Source organism: Lynx rufus, unplaced genomic scaffold (assembly GCF_022079265.1).
Source record: "Lynx rufus isolate CCGP_SWC_20201006 ecotype Redwood Valley unplaced genomic scaffold, mLynRuf1.p SCAF_8, whole genome shotgun sequence".
In the NCBI taxonomy this organism is placed as follows: domain Eukaryota; kingdom Metazoa; phylum Chordata; class Mammalia; order Carnivora; family Felidae; genus Lynx; species Lynx rufus.
In genome coordinates this window covers 30,006,609-30,027,850 of record NW_025814896.1, presented here as the reverse complement: position 1 = coordinate 30,027,850, position 21,242 = coordinate 30,006,609, and the positions used below count along the sequence as shown (strand labels likewise).

The window sequence follows — 21,242 nt, the reverse complement described above, 5'->3', positions numbered from 1 at the left end:
TTGTGCTGACAGGTCGGAGTCTGGACCCTGCTTCGGATTCTGTGTCTTCCTCTCTCTCTGGCCCTCCCCCACTTGCACTCTGTGTCTCTATATCAAAAAATAAATACACATTAAAAAATTGTTTTAAAAATTTACATTGATACTGTTCAGTAGGTGTATGGTTCCTTTCCTCCCCTGCTCCACCTCTTCTCTGTCACTGGATTTCTTTAAGTTGCTTCAGAATACATACCTGCAGAGGGCCCTGTTTTCATCTGGTTGTGTGTTAAGGCTAAGACAGTCCAACCTGCTCTTCACCTAGTCAAGATTCAGACGTACTTCCTACATTCTGTTTGCTTCCTTAGCTCAGGCCATTTGGCTTGGGTGGATTGGGCAGCCAGACAGAAACATCCCCATGCCACTCCTCTTCCTTGGCTGAGCTTACTTACCACACCAGTTTAGCCTGTGGCACTTTGTCTCAGACCTCCTTTCTGCCCAGTGTTTTCCATGGTATTTTAACTGATCTAGTCAAGCCTGCTGCATAGAAATTATATTAGTAACACTACATTTTACGTGGTGTTTGCTATGTCCCACACACACTGTTCTAAACACTTTACATATATTAACTCGGTTAACCATCACACCCACCTGCAAGATAGGTTCTGTTATTAGCCCAAGGACATATATCTAGGTGAGTGCTGGTGCTGAGGTTCAAACCCACAGAACCTGGTTCCAGAAATCATTTCTCTTAACCTGTTACACAACGCTGCCTCCCTGTTGAATGACAAACTCACGTGACTTTTCTTTCATGTAGGTAACTATCAGCATTGTAACTGGCCTCCCAGGCTGTCATGCTAGCGAGCTCTGTGCTTTCCTGGTCACTCTGCATAAGGAATATGGCAGGTTAGTACTGCTGCTGCCTTTGCTTTGGGGAAAGGGATTCTATGCCTGGTCCCACATAGGCACTGGGAAACCTTCAACATGTACTGGCCTTTGGTGTGATTGGTATTAGCACAGGAGCCATCCATCCATTCATTTAACACATTTATACTGAACACGTCCTATATGCCAGACATTGTTCTAAGTGTGGGCGACAAATGAAAAAAAAAACAGACTAAAAATGTCTCTGCCTTTGTGGACCTTACATTCTAGTTTAGGAAGACAATTAACCAGACAAGGAAAGTAGTATATTAGCTAGTGAAAAGTGCCACAGAGATAACAAAGTAGAGAAGGGTATAGGGATTGCCAAGCTGGGAGGGAGGTCCCAGTTTTAAATTGGGTGCTCAGGGAAGACCTCACTGAGAAGCTGGCATTTGAGCAGAGGCCTGAGGAGATGAGAGGAGTGAGTCTTTGGAAATCTGGAGACAAGCACTGTAGCAGCAGAACTAGCACAGGCAAAGGCCAGGGAGTGTGCCTGGTTAACAGGGCAACTCAGGACCAGGGTGATTAGAACTTGGGAGCTGGTGGGTGTGATCTGTCCCTGACCACAAGGGGACTGCATCCGTTCCAGTGCATCTGGGACACGTTGGCTTAGGGGAAATTGGGAAGATCGTTCATCCATCACTTTCATATGGCTGGCAGATTACTAAACATCCCTGGCTAACTGAACAGGCATTTAATATCTAGTAAGGCATCCTGCAGGAGGCCATAAGGAAGATGGAAAAGATGGAGAAGATAGACATCACCTAGAAGTTTGGGAGTTTAGGGAGATGTGGGAGGTTGGACAAGTTTTACAGAGATGCTCCAGAAATATTGGTCTTCTTACAAGTACTAAGTAGCTAGCCAGTTCCTCCCTTGTTTCCATTTCTTTTGTTGTAGAAATAGTCTGAATTCTTCACCCTGCTCACTTCTTAGCAAAAATTTTACTCAGCACCAGACTGAAGCCATTTTATTGGATGGTCCTTCAGGAAATGACTGCCCAGTCATAAGGAGTCTTTCTCAATTCTGAAGTCTGATTAATGGTCATGTGCTTACCTGACCTTTTCCCCTGTGGCAAGGCATTTCCTGTCAAAAGTTCCAGTGATAGTGGTTTCAGGATACGGAGCTCCCCAGGCCTCCTGTGCGGGGTCACTGGGCAGAATGTCTGTGGAAGTACTGGTCACATTTGGATCCACTGGCTGAGTCTGTGGGGCCCGGCCATCAGGCAGCCCCCATGCTGAGATTATACTTGCCATTTCCAGGTGGATGGTATACCGCCAAATCATGGACAGCTCCGAATGTTTTCATGCTGCCCACTTCCAGAGATACCTTTCCAGTGTCCTGGAGGCCCAGCAGAACCGCTCTGCCCGCCAGTCAGCCTACATCCGCAAGAAGATTCGACTGCTAGTGGTGTTGCAAGGGTGAGCACTGGAAGTCTTCCGGGGACAATGGGAATGGTGATGACCTTGCCATTACTGTTGTATTTTGTGTGTGGCTAGCCTGGGACACAGAATGACCTCCACATTTGCATGAGCAGAGTCTGCACTACCCAGAGAGGCCTCAGACAAGCAAGGACTCCGGTTACCATCTTGTGGCCCAGAGAGCTGCTGTAGCTTGCCCACAAGTTTTAAGTTTGGTTTCAGCACGATGGTATCCTCAAAATTCTCTATCCTCACGGTAGAGAATTAGGGAAGAGATTCTCTGGGCAAGATTCTTTAATAATTCTTGTAACAGTAGTGGCCCTGAGGTCTCTTCCTTTGCTGTCTGTTTCAATCCTCCCTCATGTGGAGTTGCAGAGGCAGCCCCTATCCTCTGCATTCTCGACCCCCACCATTCCCAGGATGGCTGGTCCAGGAGGTTTTCCTGGGACCCTCAGTGGGGAACATGAATAGTCCAGTTGGGCAGGAAGCTCCCTGTGAGGATAGGTTGGACAGAGTGAGTACCACTGCTTCAGTGACCCTAGCTGAAAGGAGTTTACCTCGACCTGTTTGTTCTAAGGCCTTCCAGGGAGGAGCCCTATGCAGGCCCACCACCCCCCAGGCCCAGAAGAGAGCATGCCAGGTCAGGGAAAACACAGTCTGTGGTCTTGATGATGGCTGGTAATACGGAAGCTTTTGGCAGTTCTCACAAAGCGCTTTTGTGCTATGCTATGTTTTTTGTGCTCGTAATAATTACTGTTTGCAATTGGCTAATTGTTTCCAGTAGAGAGCAGGCCCAGATCCAAAGCTCTGTTGGGTTTCCTGGGCGGATGGATGGTGAGAAGTGGAGAAAAGCTGGGCTGGTGGTCCTCAGTCAGGAGGTGGACAGCACTGTGCACTCCACCAAGCCGTCGTTCCTCTTCTTCAGGCCTTGTTCTCACACCTGCCCTGGCCTTCCCTTCTGTCAGCCCTTTTGTCCTGTTTGTGGGCTGAGGTCATGAAAGCCACAGAGCAAGAGTCTAGGCTTGAAACCACTTGTTTTCTTCTGGCTTTCCATCACTTCTGATGGTCAAAGGAATGGACTGGTCCCTGCCAGAGTTGAGAGTCATTGAGAGTGTGGACCTGGAGTCAAATTCAGCAGTTTGCCATTGTGCAGCTGAGGGCATTTCCATCTTCCATCACTTGACAAAGCATCGTTGACTCCTTGTCTCTGGCAGTACAGGTCTGCAAAAGTGTCAGCTGCCCTGGTTGTGCTGGACTGCAGTGACCGTGTATGGCCAGCCCACTCTCAGACCCAGCTTTTGCGCAGTCGAAGTCCCAGGATGCTAGGGATCTCAGCTTTCCTGAGGGACTCAGTGGAAATACCAGCAAAATGCTATGGCTCTTGCTAAGACATGGTTCTTATGGGCCAGGCCCATTCTCTTGAGGCTCAGCAGGGAACTCATGGCTGCCTCCTTTTTGCATGACCATCTCCTTGGGACTGGACCTTCATGCCCAGTATTGAGGTTGCCAGTGAAGGGAGACTCCAGAGGTTTCTCAAATTGAGATTTATAGTCCCTGGATATGGCTTTTATCTTCATTTATAGGGTTAATGGGGGAACACTGTGGTCTAGGGCAGTTTTCTTTTGTCCCCAGAGTGGCCTGGTTCCATTTGACTTCCTACAGCAGTGGGGCAGTGGTGTTGAGCTTTGACATTCACTGGAGCTGTTAATTGTTCTTTTAAAAATTAATGTATTTTGAAATGATAAAATTTTAGAAATAGAGGACAGATTGGTGGTTGCCAGGACTTAGGGATGGGAGTGGGAGGTAGGAAGAAGGTGGGTGTGGTCATAAAAAGACAACACAAGGGAACCAAGTGGTGGTGGAACTGTTCAGTGTCTTGACAGTGGTGGTAGATACAGGAACCTATGCAGGTAATAAAATTGTCTAGAACTTACAGACAGACACATAAAACTGGAGAAATCTGAATTAAAAAAAAAATAATTTTAAGGAATTTGAGAGATTATATTTGTTTATACTCCAGAATATTGTAAAAAATTATTCTTTAAATTATCTACATTTAAAGTCTCTCTCAAAACAAAAATTGAATTATTAATCTAAAACACATGCCCAAATTGTAGGCTTAAATTGCAAACATAAAACAGAGGCCAAAGGACAGTTGAATGGGGTATGTTGTTTCAGAATAAAGAAAGTAAAAATCCTACTGGGGTTTTGTTTTGTTTCTTTGTTTTGCTTTTATTTTTAATAAAGAGAGAACTGACAAGAAAGGCAGACATGAAGAACCGGGGGTTTTTGTGTGTGTTTGTTTTTGTTTTTTTGGTTTTTTTTTTCCTTCATCATGCATTTGAGGCAGTTTATTAGCCAAAGTGATTGAGTTCGGGCTCTGGTAGCTGGAGCAGTGTGCTTCCTTCCGTAGTGAAGCCTGCCTCCTCCTGTTGGGAGGCCCTGGCCAGGATGATTACAGGGCAAGGGCTGAGGAGGGAGGGAGAGCCTAGCAGCCTCCTCCCCACAACAAGTAGTGAGTGACAGACACCAAGGGCCTCCTGTCTTGCCACAGCAGTTCCTGGCTGCAGTGCCCACATTCATCACCTCGATAACACTGCTTCCACCAAGGATTTTGGGGCCTGTTTTCATTTCAACCTTGTTTCCATTAAATGGAATGCTCTGAAAACCTGGGAATTACCAGCCACCCTCTCTGAAGGAAAACCCAGGATATTAAAATGACCAAAATGACCAGGATTTGGTAAATCTTTCAGTTCTTTTCTGCCCTCAGAAAGGATTCTCTAGGCTCATACCAGACATGGAAAATAAAAAGCTTCCGAAACTTATTTTTAGAAGAGAGAGAAAACTGATGCTTAGGAGCAAGGCTGGGGCACTTAACCAGGAGGGTTAAATCTGGTGAACATGAACACAAAGAGATTTGGGGCAGTGTGCAAGCATCAGTCAGTCCTACTTAACAAGGGTGCAGAACGCCTGGCAATGCAGGCAGTGTGGGGTGCTCTCTTGCATCCAGGCCTAACTAGACACTGCAGAGCCAGGGGAAGGAACCCCATGTGGACATCCACACGTGTGCCCAGGCAGGGGGAGAAACCGGGGAGCAGAGGGCTCACTCTAACAGCTCTCTGGCTACCAGGCCCTCGTGGGAAAGCTCTAAAACCAGGCACACCCTGTTCTTGATTGAAGTACTGCTAGTTGGTCAGGACAGAGGCAGACCTGGGGATTGGGATGTGAATATTACAGTCTGCGATAAAGCCAAGTGCCATTTTGCAGATGAATTATTTGTAGAAACTCAGGGAGTGGCTCAGGCAGGCTATACCTTTCCCCCCAGCCACCATCACTGGCTTCCCAAGGGCCCAGGCTAGGACCCAGGCCCATATGATCAGTAAGGATGCCTTCTGATTTCCCTTCCCTCTATAGGAACTGACCTTTTGGTGATAGGCTGGGAAAATGTTCTCTACGAGGTAAAGAGGGAAGGCCCCTTCTTGGAGTGGCCATGGGTCTACCCATGATTGAACATCCAGTTCCTTCATCTATCCTGCTTAGGCACCATAGAGTACACCATTCAGTCACTTTACATTATTATTGCAGAAACAGACTAAAAACAAATAAATGAGAAAATACAATGTAGCTGATGTTCAGTGCTGTAGGGAAGAATTTCTTAGGGACCGGTGGTGCCAAAAGGAAGGTTGCTGTGTCACATAGGCTGCAGGAAGTCAGAAGATCCCTCTCTCATAAGATGCCATTTGAGCAGAGACCTGAAGGGAACAAGGAAGCAAGCCTGGCAGATAGCTGAGGAAAAGAGCACCACAGGAAGGGACCGAGAATGCCAGGGTGGAAATATGCCTGGCATGTTCAGGGAAGAACCAGGAGGTCAGGATGGGTAGATTGAGGTAAGGGAAGGAATAGTAGGAGGAGAAAGTCCTTGCAGTGTGGGAGTCAGATCATAGACCACCGCGGGGGCTGAGGTAAGGGCTTTAGCTTTTTTATTTTCTTTAATTTTATTTAAATTTAATTTTTTTAATATTTTTGAGAAAGAGAGCATGAGTGGGGGAGGGGCAGAGAGAGAGGGAGACAGAATCTGAAGCAGGTTCCAGGCTCTGAGCCATCAGCACAGAGCCTGATGTGGGGCTCAAACTCACGAGCTGCGAGATCATGACCTGAGCCGAAGTTGGACACTTAACCAACTGACCCACCCAGACGCCCCGTAAGGACTTGGGCTTTGACTCTGAGTGGGATGAAGCCACTCCGTGGCTTAGCACAGTGGGGTCAGCGCTATCCTTCTAGCTTCTGTGTTGAAGACAGGTCGGGCAGGGCCAGGGACAGAAGTAGGGAGGTCTGTGAGGGGTACCTGGATGGCTCAGTCGGTTAAGTGTCCGACTTCGGCTCTGGTCATGATCTCACAGTTCGTGAGTTTGAGCCTCACATTGGACTCTTTGCTGTCAGTGTGGAGCCTGCGTCAGATCCTCTGCCTCCTTCTCTCTGCCCCTGCCCCGCATGCATGTACATATGTGTACAGGTGCACGCGCTCTCCCTCCCTCTCTCTCTCTCTGAAAAATAAACATTAAAAAAAAAAAAAAGTAGGGAGGCCACTGAGGAGGCTGTGGGGTGATCTGTGCAAGAGATGGTGACAGTCCTGGCCCAGTAGCAGTGTGAGAATGTAAGCAGCCATCTCATTCTAGTTATAGTTTAAAAATTGAGAAAAAATGGAGTCAATGACGACGCAACAAATTTTTTGGCCTAGCAGCTAAAAGAATGGAGTCCCCTCTGCTGAGAAGGACGAGGCCTTGGGAGGAGCATGCATGGGGGAGTTAAATGATAAACATATTACGTTCTAACTAAAAATAATTAAAGTTGGCTCTGTAAGTTGTAGTTTAGAGGGAGTTCCCAGCAGGAAAGACAAATGCAAGCGGGGTTTGACATGTGTCTGCTGACCTACAGAGGTACCTGATGATCCCCATTCTCTCTTGTCTGCATGTTCTGTGAAGCAGAAGGAGAGGGGAAAGCTGTTAAAGGAAACAGGCCAACATCGAAGCTCCTAGGTTGATTGGAAAACAGGCCTAAGGACACCAATCCCACCTTCAGAGCACCAGGGTCATCTGCAGGCTTCCCTTCACTCCTAGAAGTGATGGGGGCTTCTTCTACTCACTCTTGCACAGTTAGGAGTACTAATGGAGTTTGGGAATGCAGAAACACTGTGGGATGCAGGGACGGGCTCTGAATCATGAAGTGGGATGACCCCAAGGAACCTAGTCACAGGTACCTCCTCGTGGTTTTCCTTCCACTCTTGCTCACTCAGCCCCTCAGTGTGCCCCTCTTCCCCCATTCTGCGGCCCCAGTCAGTGAACTAATCTTTCTCTTTTTTTCCCCCAGCTACACAGATGTCATTGATGTTGTCCAGGCCCTGCAGACCCATCCAGACTCAAATGTCAAGTCCTCCTTCACCATTGGTGCCATCACGGTGTGTGTGGAGCCCCTGAGCTGCTACATGGACCACAGGTACATACTTCGGATTATCTCCAGCCCACAAGACGTGATGGGTTTAAGTGTACAGAAAGCGATTTTCTCCCACCCACCAGAAGGAGACACATCTTTACGTGTTATTGTCTTTTGGAATGCATTAGTCTACCTTATATATAATGAATGCTCAGTTATTGCTTGATTTGTGCTAGGTTCTCAGGAGATGCCTATACACTGGCAGCCTCTCACCCCTTTTTTTTTGCACTGAAAAGTTGCCCATCTAGAGTAGTGGGACTTGAAACGGCTTCTCCCATAAAAAATGGTTGCCCATGGGGCACCTGGGTGGCTCAGTCAGTTAAGCGTCCGACTTCAGCTCAGGTCATGATCTCACGGTTCGTGGGTTCAAGCCCCATGTCAGGCTTTGTGCTGACAGCTTGGAGCCTGGGACCTGCTTCAGATTCTGTGCCTCCCTCTCTGTCTGCCCCTTCCCTGCTGCCCCTCCCCCACACACTCTCACTCACCCATGCGTACTCTCTCTCTCTCTCAAATAAATAAACATTAAAAAAAAAAAAAAAAAAAGAATGCCCATGGCAGCCTTTCTTTTCCTCTTTACTACAGGGGAGATGATTTGTTTCCCAAGGTACTTGGAGTATCTTATAGAGAATTTTTACTATGCTTAAGCCACCTTAACCTCGGTTAATGACATTCATTCTTGCTACTAATAGGTGAACTATTTTTTTCTCTAGACATTGGAAGTAATATAACAACGATGAAAATTGGATAATTATTTACCCATAATCTCACTAACACAGTGGTTTAAGTATTATAATTTTTGTGAATTCCTTGCCTTTTTTGTCTGCATGTCTTCACAGTTGCAGTCTACATATAACTTTATATGCTTCTTAGATTAGCATATACTATATAAGTTAACATATGTTCCAGTAGCACAGTGGTAATTGTGCATATGGCTGGATGTGATTGTCTTAACAGTTTCTCCACAGTTAGTCACATAGGATGTCTCCAACTTTTCACTATTATAAATAATGCTGTAGGAACATTTTTATCCATATAAATTTCTCAAATTTGAGATAATTTCCTTAAAATCTTCAAAGGGATATTATTAATTAATTGTATGATCAGTTTTATTACTCTTCATTCATAGCTGAAAATTGCTTTCCGAGTGGGTTTTGTGGTTTATACCTCTCCAGTGGTGTCTGGAAGTATCTATTTCATCATCAGAGCACTCCTCACTGGGGAGAGATTCAAACATTACATTGTCCCTTCAGAGAGCTATTTGACTTCCTGTCCCTTTAGCCTAGTGGAATGTATCCCAGGTCTGTAACCACGTGTTCTTTCTGACTAGTCCAAATTACTGTTCTCTCCTGGAAACTAATTGATCTACCCTTCAACCTTCATCTGAAAGAGCTCCCTTCCTATTTAAGTCCCAAGTTGATATCTTCAGATGTCTCTTATAAATTATATTGGAGGTTACTTCCCTTATCACCTTGACTGATTTCAAGAAATGTCTTCGCCATATCTCTTCTCTTTAGCTGTGACTTAGGTTCTGCTCTCCCATAAAAAAGCCAAGGTGGTCTGTTTCCTTTTGTCCTAGGTTATTGTGGTGAATGCTGAGCATCACCACTGTACTTTGGGCTACTGTATTGACTCTTACATGCCACCTTTCTATCAGTCGTGTTTCTTATTTTCCTCAACGTTTCATTTAGAGATAAACTAAAGGGGCGCCTGCCTGGCTCAGTTGAAGGAGCATATGACTCTTGATCTCAGGGCTGTGACTTCCAAGTCCCATGTTGGGTATAGAGATTACTTAAAAATAAAATCTTAAAATGAATAAATAAATAAATAAAAATGCACTAAAGCAGAAGGAGATTTAATGTGAGACAGATAATACCCTTTTTAAAAGGTAGGAAAAGATAGTAATAAGCAAACGACAGATGGGGATTATACTTCAGAAGAATTAGCCTAGACGAGTACTCTTCTGCACTGTCAAAAAAAAAAAATTAAGAAAAAGAGAAGTTAATAGGGTGAGGTGGTAAGATCTCAGAGAAGTTATATAAAAGGTCTGGGGAAGTGGGCAGGAGGGATCTTCTTGGGGTGATACAAATGTTCTAAAATTGAATTGTGGTGATAGTTGCATACTTCTGTAAATTTATGTTAAAAATCATTGCACTGTACACGTAAAATGAATGAATGTTATATGCAAGTTATACCTCAGTAAAACTCTTAAATAGAAAAGATCAGGGAGACCAGGGAGTTTAGTTAGCCAATACAGATAGAAAATGAACTGCTAGAGCCCTAGAAAGAAAATGAAGACAATAATAAAACCACCATCGCAATAAAAAATCTCAATCAAAGCAGTGAGAAGTAGAATAGACACTGCTAAAACTTAAGTCTGTTCAGAGAGCCTCAAGCTTGATAAAATAACAAAGTGAAGAGGAAAAATAGACAAATTAAGATCATTAGAGAAAAGAGAGGAACTGTAGAATATAGACTTAGCTTTTGTGAGTGCCGAAACCATTTCTGTTTAATGCTTAATGCAAGTAAGTGCTCACGAAATATCTGGTGAATAAATGGGTGTGCCAGCATGTGAGGACTAAAGGTCCTTAAGAGAATTCAGATATATGAGAAGTATATAAAAGGACCGAAGATGAGGATGTAATCTATTTAAGAATAGAATAAGGCTATATCATGTGTGAATTATGGTCATGGAATATAAAAATACAAGTAACAAAATCATGCATGTTAGTATGAGTATACTAATTTCCTCCTTTTTTCATATTAGGACATCAAAAGTATTAAGTCAGTAAGTCAAAGTTACTGATTGGCTAATTTTTTTTTAGAAATTAGAAATTTCCAAATTTACCTTTGAATTCCTTCCAGAAAGTAATTACTATAGTGGTCTACTGATGCTCTGTTGGAAAACTAATGATTAGTCCATGCATATGGGCTATGGGGCTATTCTATTCCATGTGCATGTACATAGAATAAAAGAATTCCATGCATAGAATAAAAGAATTATGGCACACATGATCAAGAATAGAAACTTACTAAAGTTAAACCCGGGGCACCTAAGTGGCTCAGTTAAGCATCAGACTTCGGCTCAGGTCATGATCTCACAGTTTGTAAGTTCGAGCCCCATGTTGGTCTCTGTGTTGACAGCTCAGAGCCTGGAGCCTGCTTTGGATTCTGTGTGTCCTCTCTCTCTACCCCTTCCCCACTCACAGTCTGTCTGTCTGTCTGTCTCTCTCAGGAGTAAACATTAAAAAATTTTTTAAATAAGAAATAAAGTTAAACCCATTCCATTAAAAAAATAGTTTAAGTGGCCAGTGTTAAGCCCACCAATTTTAAAAAAAGAAAATTTTTTTACGTGGCCAGCTGTGGAAGATTTAAAATATGCCCACAGCAAAAACAGCCCCTTCCATCAAAAGTTGAAGAGTTGTATCTAGTTCTTATACTTGGAATTTGGGCTTGGGTATGTGACTTGTTTTGGTCAATGGGACATCAAGAAGCAAGAAATAAGCAGAAGCTTAAAAAGCATTTACACATTGGGGCTTGCCCTCTCTTGCCTCTGGGAGCTGAGACTACCATATGAAGAAGCCTGGTAGAGGTAGAGGTAGGCTGGTAGAGGATGAGAGATCATGTGGAGAGATAGGCCTAGTCATCCCATTCCTCCCATCTGAGCTTGAGACCCCAGTTGGATGTGAATGACACCATCTTAGACCATCAGCCCCAGCTGAGCTGTTCCAAGCCAAAACAACTGCCCATCTAATCCACAGAATCATGAGGGATAATACGTCATCATTATTTGAAACCGCTTAGTTTTGGGGTGGCTTATTACATAGCAACAGTGTAGGAAAATAGGTACATTCAAAAGCAGTGTTGATAGGAATATAAAATGATATAATCTGAAGACAAATTTGGCCATTCCATTGCTAAAATTTCATATAATTATATTTGTACAAATGTGCAAAGATATATAGGTATAGGGGTGTTTGTTTCATATAGAATTCTTAATTCCAAACAGGAGAGCCTACTCCAGTATGTTTCAATGGAAAGAGATTTACTAAAGGACATTACAGCTTGCAGAGTCTCCAAGAGGGCCAGGATGTATTGGCTAGGCAGCCAGGAGCAATCAAACCTCTTAGGGCTGCCCTGGTAGGGGGGATATCTCAACCACTTCCTTCACCAGAAAATGGGATCTGCTTAGCATACATCCCCTCACTCACCTGACTCACTGCCTGTGGGAGTCTTGTAGTACATTTGGTTGGTGGAACTTAGGTCACATGCCTACCCCAGACTGCAAGAAAGGCTGGAAAGTTAGTTTGTGCTGTTTAAAAAAAAGTTGGACTTCGTAAGTTCAAGCCTAGGAAAGTTGTTTAGAAGGTACTGAGTAGTCTGAAACATGACAGATGTGCTCTGCAGTGTCCAAAACAGCACTGTTTATAAAATCAGGACGCCTGGCTGGCTTAGTAGAGTATGTGACTCTTGGTGTCGGAGTTGTAAGTTCGAGCCCTACTTTGTTTGTAGAGATTACTTAAAAAATAAAAAATCTTCATTTAAAAAAAACACCGTTTGTAATATCAAAGAATTGGAAATAATCCAAATGCTCATTAGTAAGAGACTGGTTAAATTTTGGGATATTCATACAATGGAATACTAGGCAGGGATTTAAAACAATTAAGTAGATTTTAACATGTAAAAATGTCCACAGTATTTTGTGAACTGAGAAAAGTAAATTGCCAAAACAATATGTATTTTTTAAATGTTTATTCCTATGTATATAGGAAATATCTAAAAGGATACATACCAAGGACACCTGGGTGGCTCAGTGGGTTGAGCATCCGACCCTTGATTTCAGCTCAGGTCATGATCCCAGGGTTGTGGATCGAGCCCTGCTTCTGTCTCTGAGCCAAAATCAAGAGTCAGTCACTCAACCCACTGAGCCACCCAAGTACCCCCTACTTTTTTTGTTAAGTAATCTCTGTGCCCAATGTGGGGCTTGAACTCAAGACCCTGAGATCAAGGATTGCATGCTCTACCAATTGAGCCAGCCAGGCTCCCCAGGTTGTCTCCTTTTGAGTTGCAAGAGTACTTCATATTTTCTGAATCCAGGTCCTTTATCAGATATTTGATTTGCAAAAAATTTCTCCCATGGGTTATCTTTTTATTTTTTAGATGGTATCCTCTAAATCATAAAAGCTTTTAAATTTTAATGAAGTCCAGTTTATTTTTTCTTTTGTTGCTTGTATGTATGGTGTGATATCTAAGAAAGCATTGCCTAGGGGTGCCTGGGTGGCTCAGTAGGTTAAGCGTCTGACTTCAGCTCAGGTCATGATCTCACGGTCCGTGAGTTCAGGCCCCACGTCGGGCTCTGTGCTGCCAGTTCAGAGCCTGGACCCCGCTTCAGATTCTGTCTCCCCTTCTCTCTGCCCCTCCCCTACTCATGCTCTGTCTCTCTCTGTCTCAAAAATAAATAAAAGCATTAAAAAAAATGTTTTTAAAGCATTGCCTAATCCAAGGTCACAAAGATTTATTCCAGTGTTTCCCTCTGTTTTATAGTTTTAGCTCTTACGTGTAGACCTGTGTTCCATCTTGAGTTAATTTTTACATATAGCATGAAGTAGGAGTCTGACTTCGTTGTTTCACGTGTTGATATCCAGTTCTCTCAGCACACCATTTGTTGAAAAGACTTACTCTTTCTCCATTGAATTGTCTTGGCACTTTTGTAAAAAACCGATTGACTGTCAATGTGAAGGCTTATTTTCTGGGCTGTCAGTTGTGTTCCACTGATAGATAGGTCTATCGTCATGCCAGTACCACATTGTTTTGATTATTGTAGCTTTGTAGTAAGCTTTGAAATTGAGAAGTGAGAGTCCTTCAATTTGTTCTTTTTCAAGATTGTTTTGACTATTCTGAGTTCCTTGCATTCCCATGTAAACTTAAGGATCAGCTTGTCAGTTTTCTGCCAGAAAAGACAACTGAGATTTTAGCAGGGATTGTATTGAATTTATAGATCTATTTGAGAAGTATTGCCATCTTAAAAATACTAAGCCTCACAATCCATGAACCTGGCTGTCTTTCCATTTATTTAGGTCTTAAATTTCTTTCAGCAATGTTTTAGTTTTCAGTGTACAGCTCTTATGCTTTCTTTGTTTAATTTATTCCTAAATATTTTTGTTCTTTGTGGTGTTATTATAAATGAAATTGTTTTCTGCATATCATCTTTGGATTGTTCATTGCTTTGTTTTGTATGACTCTGTGATTTTTCTATATACAAAAGTGTGTCATGAGTACACAGAGATAGCTTTACTTTTTTTCTTTCCAATCTGGAGGCTTTGTATTTGGTTTTTTGGGTTTTTTTTTTTTTGGTGTTTTTTTTTTTTTTTTTTTGGTTTTTTTGGGTTGTTTGGTTGGGTTTTTTTTGGGGTTTTTTGTTTGTTTGTTTGTTTGTTTTGCCTAAATGTCCTTACTAGAACCTCCAGTATAATGTTGAGTAGAAGTAGCAAGAGCGGACATTGTATCTTACTCCCGATCTGAAAGGGAAAGCATCTAGCCTTTAACCATTAAATATGATATTAGCTATGGATTATATATTGCTTTTATCATAAACAATTTTTTGAGAATCAAGTTTTTGTAAAGTGGCTACCTTAGCAAAGATAAAATTTACATCATTGTTTCTAGATCATGGTTAAACAAACAAAAAAAAAAAAAACAGCTGGGGGCAGAGCATAATAGGGCTTCTTCTTCCATTCTGTGAAGTGGAGGTTAGTGTGTCTACTTTAAGTTAAGGATGGGCTCAGTTTGGATTCAGAATGGGTGTATGTGAGATTTACCTGGTGTCTTTTTTCTAGAGGATTTCATTCAGTGAGTGTCTTGTGTCTGCTGTGTGCCAGGAACTATTCTAATCATTGAGAGGGCCGCAAGGAATAAGTTGTCCCACATCTGCCTGTGTGACAGCTACATTTTTGTGAATATGCATGTAAGAATTGTGGGGCCCATGTTTTAGGGCAGATTGGATCAGTATCATCATTTCTTGATTTACTAGAATTTTATTTAAATCAGGTACTTGGTTGGCACACTACAAAATGCACAATACCATACCTATGTGAGGCTTAGGAATATATATCACACTTGCTTTTGTTACTTAGAGGAAGAGCTGGTCAATAACCTGTACATACATTTATTTTAATGTTTGTTGGCACAAAACTTGTCTGCTCTGTTTAAGAGTCATGCCTGCTAGGAATTTACCCAAGGGATACAGGAGTACTGATGCATAGGGGCACTTGTACCCCAATCTTTATAGCAACACTCTCAACAATAGCCAAATTATGGAAAGAGCCTAAATGTCCATCAACTGATGAATGGATAAAGAAATTGTGGTTTATATACACAATGGAGTACTACGTGGCAATGAGAAAGAATGAAATATGGCCCTTTGTAGCAACGTGGATGGAACTGGAGAGTGTTGTGCTAAGTGAAATAAGCCATACAGAGAAAGACAGATACCATATGGTTTCACTCTTATGTGGATCCTGAGAAACTTAACAGAAACCCATGGGGGAGGGGAAGGAAAAAAAAAAAAAAAGAGGTTAGAGTGGAAGAGAGCCAAAGCATAAGAGACTCTTAAAAACTGAGAACAAACTGAGGGTTGATGGGGGTGGGAGGGAGGGGAGGGTGGGTGATGGGTATTGAGGAGGGCACCTTTTGGGATGAGCACTGGGTGTTGTATGGAAACCAGTTTGACAATAAATTTCATATATTGAAAAAAATAAAATAAAATAAAAAGTCATGCTATGCCAGGCACTCTTCAAAAATGTTACAGTTTAGGGGGGGGTGGGCTAAATGGGTAAGGGGCACTAAGGAATCTACTCGTGAAATCATTGTTGCACTATATGATGACTAATTTGGATATAAATTTTAAAAATTAAAAAATAAAATAAAAAAAACCGTTAGAGTTTGGTAAGGAGGATGATATGTAGAGAAGGAAAGCAGGGAGCCAACATTTATTTTGTGCTATTTGTCTCGCTCGCACTGTGATGCTTTACCCTCTCTTGATCCTCAAAATCCCTCTTTAAGGTAGGCATCATTACCATGTTTTACCTTGAGGGAGCTAATGCTCAGAAAAGTTCAATAATTTTCCAAATGCCACACCAATGAATGTACACAATCAATCGTGTTACAGATAGGAAGTCCTATAATAAAATATTTAATGCAATTTTATAAGAATTATAAAGAAGCAGTGGTAACTCCTAGTTGGATTAGGAAAGAAAGCTAACATGAATTTGAAGGACAGATGCCAAAGATGCCAAGATAAGAGAAATTGCATTCCAGTTTTAGGGAGTCATATATATGTGCAAGTCTATGTTTTCTTTGCAGCTGTCAGAGATTTAAAGCATGAGCATCCAGCCTGTGATTGGATAAAATGCCTTGAGGGGGAGCTTTGCTTGTCTTGTCTAAGATGTCTTTGGTGTGAATTGCTGTGGGCTGCTGTGAGGGAGCTAGCAGGGTGCTGAGAAGGCCTTTAAGAGCATGTACTCTAAAGTATCAGGCACTGATGGGGACAGACACTTTCTAAGAATGTATTTGCTATTGTGTCAGGCCATTCAGTAGACTGAGTGCAGTGAAGTCAGTGAGTTCTGTTCTTGGGGAAACTCCAGTGTGGAAGGATGTCTCTTCCCTGTTCCATGACTCTTGATCTTGCCCAGAGCACGTAGGGGTTCCTCCTTGGAATTCCTCAGAAACCATGAGGGAGTCAGGCAAGAGAACCTCATCAACGGTCCAAAGTGGTATTCATCCAGCTCACTTGTCCACCAAATTTGGTTCCAAATAGTGTTTTCAGAAAGCAAATAGAATGATGAAGACTTGCCACCACTAAGGAGATTGCAGGAGAGAAATTCTCCCTGGTGTTTTGAACATCATTACCACGTGCCACCTAGACCAACAACAATTCAGAAGCGTGGCTTCAGCAAGCATCTCATTTGTAGGGAGAGAAAACATGGGAGCTCTGTGGTGCTAAACAGACCTGGGTCCCTACATAAGCCCTCCCACTTTCTAGCTTTGTGTGAGGCCATGGGCAAAGTGCTTAGACTGTTCAGCTGTTACAAACCCACCTGCTCTTCTCAGCTGGTGAGTACCCAAGGCATGGAGTAGACATGAGGACAGAGCGAGACCATACATGTGAACTGCTTGCATGGTACCCAGGCCATAGGAAGAACTTTGATAAAAGGCAGCTATTCTCACTAGCGTTAGCTCTCTTCCCTGAGAAGGGTACTGTGATGTTTTAGGAGTTTTAAAGCACTGACAGAGTGGGTTTTTCTCTTAGTTAACAAGCTCATACTTTGAATCAGTCACCTTCACCTGCTTCATCTGTGATCTAGTCAGTTTCCTGCTATTCATTCACCATTAGAGCTCAGAATAGTGTTAAAGGAGAACCAGGATTCTAGCGTGCACAGGAAGGGAAGTGTGGCAGCTTTAGTACTGAAGACCCAAACAGGGGAAGGTAATTCTCATTTTCCCATGAAATTTCCCTTCACTATCAGGACAGTGTCTCTTTCAAAGAAAAAAAAAAATCAACTTTCTTTCTCTGTTTCCTATTGTCTATAGAGAACAGGCCCTATATCCCCTCTTCAACAGTATCCCCTCTTCAACATTCCATCAAGAGTTGGCCACATAAGAGCTATTTCTGTGGGGTTCCTTGGTTTTCCTGTGAAAACCTTTTGCAGAGCCATGGCTATTCTTGGTACTTAGTACTGCCTGCCACTTGCCTTATTGAATAATTCAGCTTGGATAGTCACAGGTTAGTGGGAAATAACCAGTGACAATCCTAACATTAATGTTTTTAAATATTTCTCTTTTTTCCTCTCCATAGATTTCTCTTTCCTAAATGTCTTGACCAGTGTTCACAAGGTAAGCAATATGTTTTACTTCTTGCTTTTGCATGCCTTTCAAATTGTGTTTAGATGCAACAGACTTCTCTCTTCATGCTCTTTCTTACCATTCTAAAATCCAAAATGAACAGGAGCACCAGTGTCACTCTGTCAGTTAAACCTCTGACTCTTGGTTTTGGCTCAGGTCATGATCTCATGATTCATGGGTTTGAGCCCCACGTAGTGCTCTGCACTGGCAGTGTGGAGGCTGGTTGGGATTCTCTCTCTCTCTCCATCCCTTCCCTGCTCACTCTCTCTCTTTCTCAAAATAAATATTTTAAGTCTAAAATAAACAAAATTGGTCCAGGGAAATTTTGACATCTTTTTCTTTTATCATATTTGATAGGCATATTTCTTCCCAAGTTTATCTCTTAAGATGATAAGTTGCCATAACAGCACCTCCCTTGAGCACCTCCCTTATTAAGCCTTCCCTGGCCTTCCAACTAATATCAATGGACTAAAAAGGTATCAGGTATTCCTAGCCTCTGGATCAACATGATCTTGATGCACTTCTCCTGTCCCATGAGTATATAGTATGGTCCAGTAGGACCTTCTCCCTTAATCCCTTCCTGCATACACTGGAATTTTCCACACCTCCTTGATAACATTTAGAAAAGTCCACCCATCCTGTAGGTTACACTCAACTTCACATTGTCCTATCATTTGGCAACCCTGGAAGCAGCACTTTTTAGTCATGTTAACTATGGTGCCTGGAGACCCAGAATAAACTCTAAATTTCCTGTAGTGATGATAAAATGCTCATTGTTGTCAGAAGACCTGGGGTCTGAGCTTCCTGAGCCAGCCCAGCAAGTAGAAATCAGATAGAAGGAAATAACTCAGTGTCCCCAGCACAGTTTTGCCTTGCTGATCCCATTGCCAGTCCACAGGGAGCGGAGACAACCAAGCATACCAGAGCTATTGTCTTGGGAAACAGCTGAGCTGGGTGCAGTGCAGGGCAGGAGCCAGGTCACTGGAGGGAAGGATGTGTGTATTGGGCTGCTGCACTAGGGCGTCTCAAGTCCAGCTTTTAGAGGCCCTTGTTGCTTTCCAGGCACTGTACCCCAGAAGCAGAGGGAAATAGAGGTGGCTGGGTCTTCCCACAGTATCCACTCCAGACAGATGAAAGAGATTTTATGGAGGTTGGATCAGTAGAATCTGGTGGTAAACTAGATATGGGGCATGAGTTGGAGAAGGAAGTATCTAGGATGAACCCCTCTAAGTTTCTAGGTTGGAAGATCAGGAAGGTTGTCAGTATCTGTCCTGGGAATAGAAAGCATAGGCAAAAACATAGGTCCAGGAGATAACCAAGGATCACTGTCTGGTCCTCAGATACATGTTTGTAACTTATGGCCAAAGCCAAGGGTGTGGGCTATCATTATCCCGTGTCCACCACACGATTACTGCCACCCTAATGCACCTTGACTCGTTGGTACTTTCTCCCTCAGTGCCCCTCTGCTTTTTTTGCACACAAAGCACAGATGAGCCTTGGGGAGGAGCTGTGTCTTCAATGTCCATGAACCTGGGCCACTGTTGTAGGAGGAAAGTCCTTTTAGGCCGAGACAGACTGGATTCTCTCTGGCACTTGGTAGACACATTTTAACATGTTTCCTCACTCAGAGTCCAAAGGCAACTTGTGTCAAGCTCTGTGCATGTGTAAAGATAGGGATGTGACCACATGTGGGCAGATGACCTTGAGGCCATATATGCTGTTTTTCTAAACTTGGAAGGGCTTGTAGAGTAACAGTGTCTTAGTAATTATCTTCCTCTTATATATGGGCCTAAGGGACCCTATGAACTGATCTGACCTGGCTCACCATGGGCATGGGCTGTCCAGGGAGGGAGGAAATAAAAGGCAAGTATTTCTTTTATCCTCAGAGATTTGGTGGCTAGCTTGGCGGTAGGATCTGCCACCAGTAGACAAACACTTCATGTCCTGAGGGAGCATATTGCCTCCCTTTGCTCCTGAGCATGAGTCAGGTTCCCTGTTTGATTGCTTTTACAACAAAGGATTGTTTTACAACAAGAAAAGGACTATATTGCAGCCCCAAGATAATGGGTGTTACAGAAATCCAAGAATTAGGAAATAATCTCAATGCTTAAACAGCAAACAAGATTCATTATAATGCTGATTTGAAAGCAAAGCAAAGACATTTCACTACCACTTTTGGAAGTATCTACAGATAGATAAAAGAAGTAAACTTTTTTTCTGGGCCATTGGAAGCTTTTAGCTCAGACCAGTGCAGTCAGACCTCAGAGGGGTTTCTCCATTCTGGGGAGTGGTCATATCAGGCTGCCTGCTCACTCACAGCCCAGACTGGTAATACCTTGGCCAAATGTGGGTATCCACTCCTTGATACAGAACAGAAGGAAGCTCCTGGCCCAAGCAAGATGAAACCGCCCACAGTGGCCTCTTCACCCTGTGCTCCAGATAACTGCTGTACCTGCCCTCACAGATGGCATTTCCTCTTGGCAGGTGGTAGTTTGCATAGCTGGCCTAAGGAATGCGGAGGATAATCCTTTTGCTTGTTTCCCTATAAAGCAAAGCCCCTTTTCTGTGTCCAATTCCTGACCTAAAATCCCAACGCCACAAGGTTTATCTACATGACACTCATGAGGCAGACAGAACTTTGGGCAAGGTATCTGTCAGAGGTCTTTTCTGGCCTTTTTCTGAACAGGCCCGGCCTATGTTTGTGACCCTGGCACATGCCACTTGGGTTGGCACATTTACACTAGTCCCAACTCTCCAGTTTCTTTTGCCCAAGAAGATACCAAACAGAATCTAGGGCCTTTATAGGTCTTCACTCAGCTTTTGCTGACCCCTCCCTGCAAGATCCACCACAGCTATTCTTGTCTTCTGCTGGAAATCTCATGGGCCTCTTGCAAGATCCAGCTCCCATGTCTGTCATCTCCGGAATGTGCTGAGCCCTCTAGAACCCAGTTTGCTTCCGCACTATGCCCCATTCTGGGCCTGGCATGCCATGAGCCTCTGGGCTCAGGGTGCCAGAGGAGGAGGGAGGAAGAAGCTTGGTTTGAGTACCCTTTTGTACTTTATGAATTTTCTACCAAACCCATAGATAGATAGATAGATAGATAGATAGATAGATAGATAGATAGATCAGTAAGTCTTAGAAAGCTTTCAGATGGTTGTCTGATGAATGGGATTTGCTCAGACTTATTTTTGGGACAGAGAGAGACAGAGCATGAACGGGGGAGGGGCAGAGAGAGAGGGAGACACAGAATCGGAAACAGGCTCCAGGCTCCGAGCCATCAGCCCAGAGCCTGACGCGGGGCTCGAACTCACAGACCGCGAGATCGTGACCTGGTTGAAGTCGGACGCTTAACCGACTGCGCCACCCAGGCGCCCCTGCTCAGACTTATAAATGAGGAAAACTCTGACACATGGGTACCCACAACTTAACTGCTTAGGCAGCTGCCCTGGAGATCAGGTTGCATGTATCTTTTATTATACTTGATTCATTCATTCATTTATTCAACAAATCTGTATCTGGCGCCTGCTCCAACCCAGTCC

At 43.3% G+C, this 21,242-nt stretch overlaps 1 protein-coding gene across 1 annotated transcript in view; it reads left to right on the top strand.

Annotated features, from left to right (window-relative positions):
- DNAAF9 (dynein axonemal assembly factor 9) overlaps positions 1-21,242 on the top strand; it is a 131,559-nt gene that overhangs the window by 89,718 nt on the left and 20,599 nt on the right. The window contains exons 26-29 of the mRNA XM_047069165.1: positions 791-879; positions 2,157-2,315; positions 7,683-7,808; positions 17,656-17,693. Coding sequence (XP_046925121.1) covers positions 791-879; positions 2,157-2,315; positions 7,683-7,808; positions 17,656-17,693 — 412 coding nt within the window. The remainder of the gene's footprint in view (positions 1-790; positions 880-2,156; positions 2,316-7,682; positions 7,809-17,655; positions 17,694-21,242) is intronic.